We start from the raw sequence: 2,946 nt of genomic DNA, 5'->3' as shown, positions 1-2,946 counted from the left end.
AATGAGAAGAATAATAAGTAGAAAAATAACATACTGAAAAGTTCTGTAGATGGTTCATTATTTGAAAGAGTAAAACAAGCTTGTTTAATTTCATAGATTGAGAATTATATATGGAAAAGACAAAAAAGAAAAGTGTCAATAGAACAGCTGTTCAAAGCTGACGTTTACTTGTTTACTAGTTTACATGACACACAACTTAGTAACTTAGTAAAAAGTTTATAGTACTAAAATATCTAAATAACTTGTTGTAGCTACCAAAAAGAAACTTGATTAGTCACTAATGGTGGTTTGAGAATTGTTCTTTAGGCAAAACAAAATAATGTGCAAAGGTTTCTTCTGTTTCAGGTGAGGTTCCCATTTATTGCAAAAATAAAGTGACAAAACAAAACATTACCATGTAGGTTGTTGGTGACTGGAACTTAACATAAAGCTGCTTTTCAGCTGGATGCCATGATGCTGTTACTCTCCACCCCCATTCAACCTGATGCTGGGTGGTTACCATTTAGACAAAAACAAAAAAATACTACACCCCAGTGGTCAAATAAAACATACACACGTATGGCTCCTACATAACTATTACATAGATTTCAGTGTGCCCCATTAGCTCACCTGGTAGAGAATGCACCCCATGTACCAAGGTTAAAGTCCTTACTGCAGGTTTAATTGCAACCTGTGGCCTTTTTCTGCATGTTAACCCCTCTCTATCTCCTCCTGTCAAGTCTGCTGGTTAACTGCATTGTCAAATAAAGGTGAAACGTCCAAATACAAACAAAACAATAAGAAAGAATTAGGTTATAGATTGAAATCAAAGACATCCATGGTGCTCGGAGGATGAGTCCTAAACTGATTTCTTGAATTTTCTTCTAGCACCACCACAAGGTCACAGGGATGTATAGAAGGAAACCACAGGTATTGATCTGGGTTTTTATTCTTTGAGCTTTGGGGCTCATCTGCTGCTGGCACATATGATGAACATATACAGTTTAAAACATTTACATTAACAAGAAAATGAAAAGAACGAGTCATCTAAAGGTAGAAATGAGCACATATACTGAGCCATTGGATTTGATCAGGACGGTATGGACAGTGAATCCACCACAGGTTTCTCTGGCTCAAAGTGTGTGCTCTGGATAAAACACCTATAAAAACAAATTTATTTTTGAAGCAGACAAATGAGACTGTAACACAAATGTTTCTAACAAACTGACAGAAAGATTATTGTTAAATATAAATGCCTACCTCAGTTGTTGGCACCAAAACCCACACTGCAATTAGAAAAAAAAAGACAGATAATGAGGTCTGACCTGCTATCATTAGAGGTAAGATTTCTCAATATTAATTAAATTAATCTCTCACAAGAGGATTTCTTCTTGTAGTAAATGAGTCCAGCAACAGCAAAGACCAGACCCAACAGTAGCCCTGCTATCCCAAGAGTGAGCTTATTCATCCCCGGGTCTGTCATGGGCTCTGAAAACATAAAAATATTCACAAACTGTGAAAGATTACCACCGTGTTTCAATGTTTCTAGTAGTGATGTAGTGAAGTAAAAGTAAAATTGCAATATTTAAGTAGAATTAACTCAACAAACTGTACATTATTTAGTAAATGTACTTTATTTTGAGGTTTAACTGTCCACCTGTCCACATGCACACGATCTTACCCCAGTCATAAAGCTTGGGCCGCATGAGGCTGGCATGCTCCACCATACAGGAGATTTTCTCTCTTGGTCTGGGTGTAAACTCCAGATAGGAGTGGATTTGATAGAGCCAATTCCCATCTGGCAGTTCTTCAGTGGACGTCACATCAGATGTTACCTCTTGTCCGTCCCTCAGCCAAGTCACTCTGATTTGTTTAGGGTAAAAGCTGTAGATGCTGCAGACGAGCATGCCTGGATGTGTGCTGTCCACTGCCTTGACTGACCTCAGCCTGACGTATGGCTCGACTTGGGGGAGGAACAGATACACAATATATATATGTGAATTTTTGCCAAATCAGTTGTTGTTTGTACAAATACAAAATATTTGATCCCCCAAGATACTTACATAAGATTTTAACCTATTTCTGAAGTTGTGACTCTATTTCCTGTGAAGGTATAGCTGGCCATCTTTATTTTGATTTGGAAACAATCTTTAATAAGGATCAGAACAAGTGACTGTTTATGAATTTCCTTCTGGGCTCTTTAAACATTGCAGGTTAGTTATCTTTTCCAGCACTGGTTCTCAACCAGTGGTATGTATACCACTGCTGGTATGTAAGCACCCTCTAGTAGTATTTAGTGGAATGTCTCAAATATTATTATTAAAAATGAAAAATGAAATAGCAAAATAGCACAACATTTTTTAAGTTTTGCTGTTCCTGTAATATTTAGTTTCAATATCAGCCTTTACATAACACACACACATGTGTAAGCAGATGTTAAATTCATGGTCCAAAACCAGTGTACAGTGTAAGAAGTTTGGGAAACACTATTTTAGAGAAAGTGCATACATTCAGGTCACAGATCAACTATATCTGTGACCTGAATGTATGCTGATACAGGAGAGACACAAACTGCTGCTATTTCCACTTATTTCAGTCTTGAAGCTAAGCTAAGCTAATTTAAAATAAGAGTAGTGTTGATCTTCTGATGTGACTTCCAGAAAGAAAAAGAAAAACTTACCTGGTGTCAGAAGACTGTTATAAGCCAGCGGGGCATTTTTTTTGCAAAGTTCTGTTTTCCATTTCTCATGAATCAAAAATTCTGGATTTTTGTTGAGCTTATCTGCCATGTCCATTGCTGTTTTTATGTAGCCGATCGTCTTTCCCACTGTGCTGTTGTATTGGAGTAGGAGCATCTTGTTAAAGTAGAACTGCTCCAGAAACACAGCATCCTGACCATCAGGGGAACTAAACTGGCAATGAAGCACTATATGACCATAGAGAGCATCTGTAAAAAAAAAAAAAAAA

The 2,946-nt window shown here is 37.1% G+C and overlaps 1 protein-coding gene across 1 annotated transcript in view; it reads right to left on the bottom strand.

The window, feature by feature from the left end:
• Nucleotides 1-910: 910 nt before the first annotated feature.
• Nucleotides 911-2,946, bottom strand: part of LOC104923043 (class II histocompatibility antigen, B-L beta chain) — a 5,453-nt gene continuing 3,417 nt past the window's right edge. Inside the window, exons 2-6 of the mRNA XM_027286414.1 lie at nucleotides 2,660-2,926; nucleotides 1,661-1,942; nucleotides 1,357-1,467; nucleotides 1,240-1,265; nucleotides 911-1,139 (exon numbers count right to left, since the gene is read on the bottom strand). Coding sequence (XP_027142215.1) covers nucleotides 1,113-1,139; nucleotides 1,240-1,265; nucleotides 1,357-1,467; nucleotides 1,661-1,942; nucleotides 2,660-2,926 — 713 coding nt within the window. The 3' untranslated portion in view covers nucleotides 911-1,112. The remainder of the gene's footprint in view (nucleotides 1,140-1,239; nucleotides 1,266-1,356; nucleotides 1,468-1,660; nucleotides 1,943-2,659; nucleotides 2,927-2,946) is intronic.

This window comes from Larimichthys crocea, chromosome XIII (assembly GCF_000972845.2).
Source record: "Larimichthys crocea isolate SSNF chromosome XIII, L_crocea_2.0, whole genome shotgun sequence".
Taxonomy (NCBI): domain Eukaryota; kingdom Metazoa; phylum Chordata; class Actinopteri; family Sciaenidae; genus Larimichthys; species Larimichthys crocea.
This window is presented reverse-complemented; position numbering and strand designations above follow the sequence as displayed.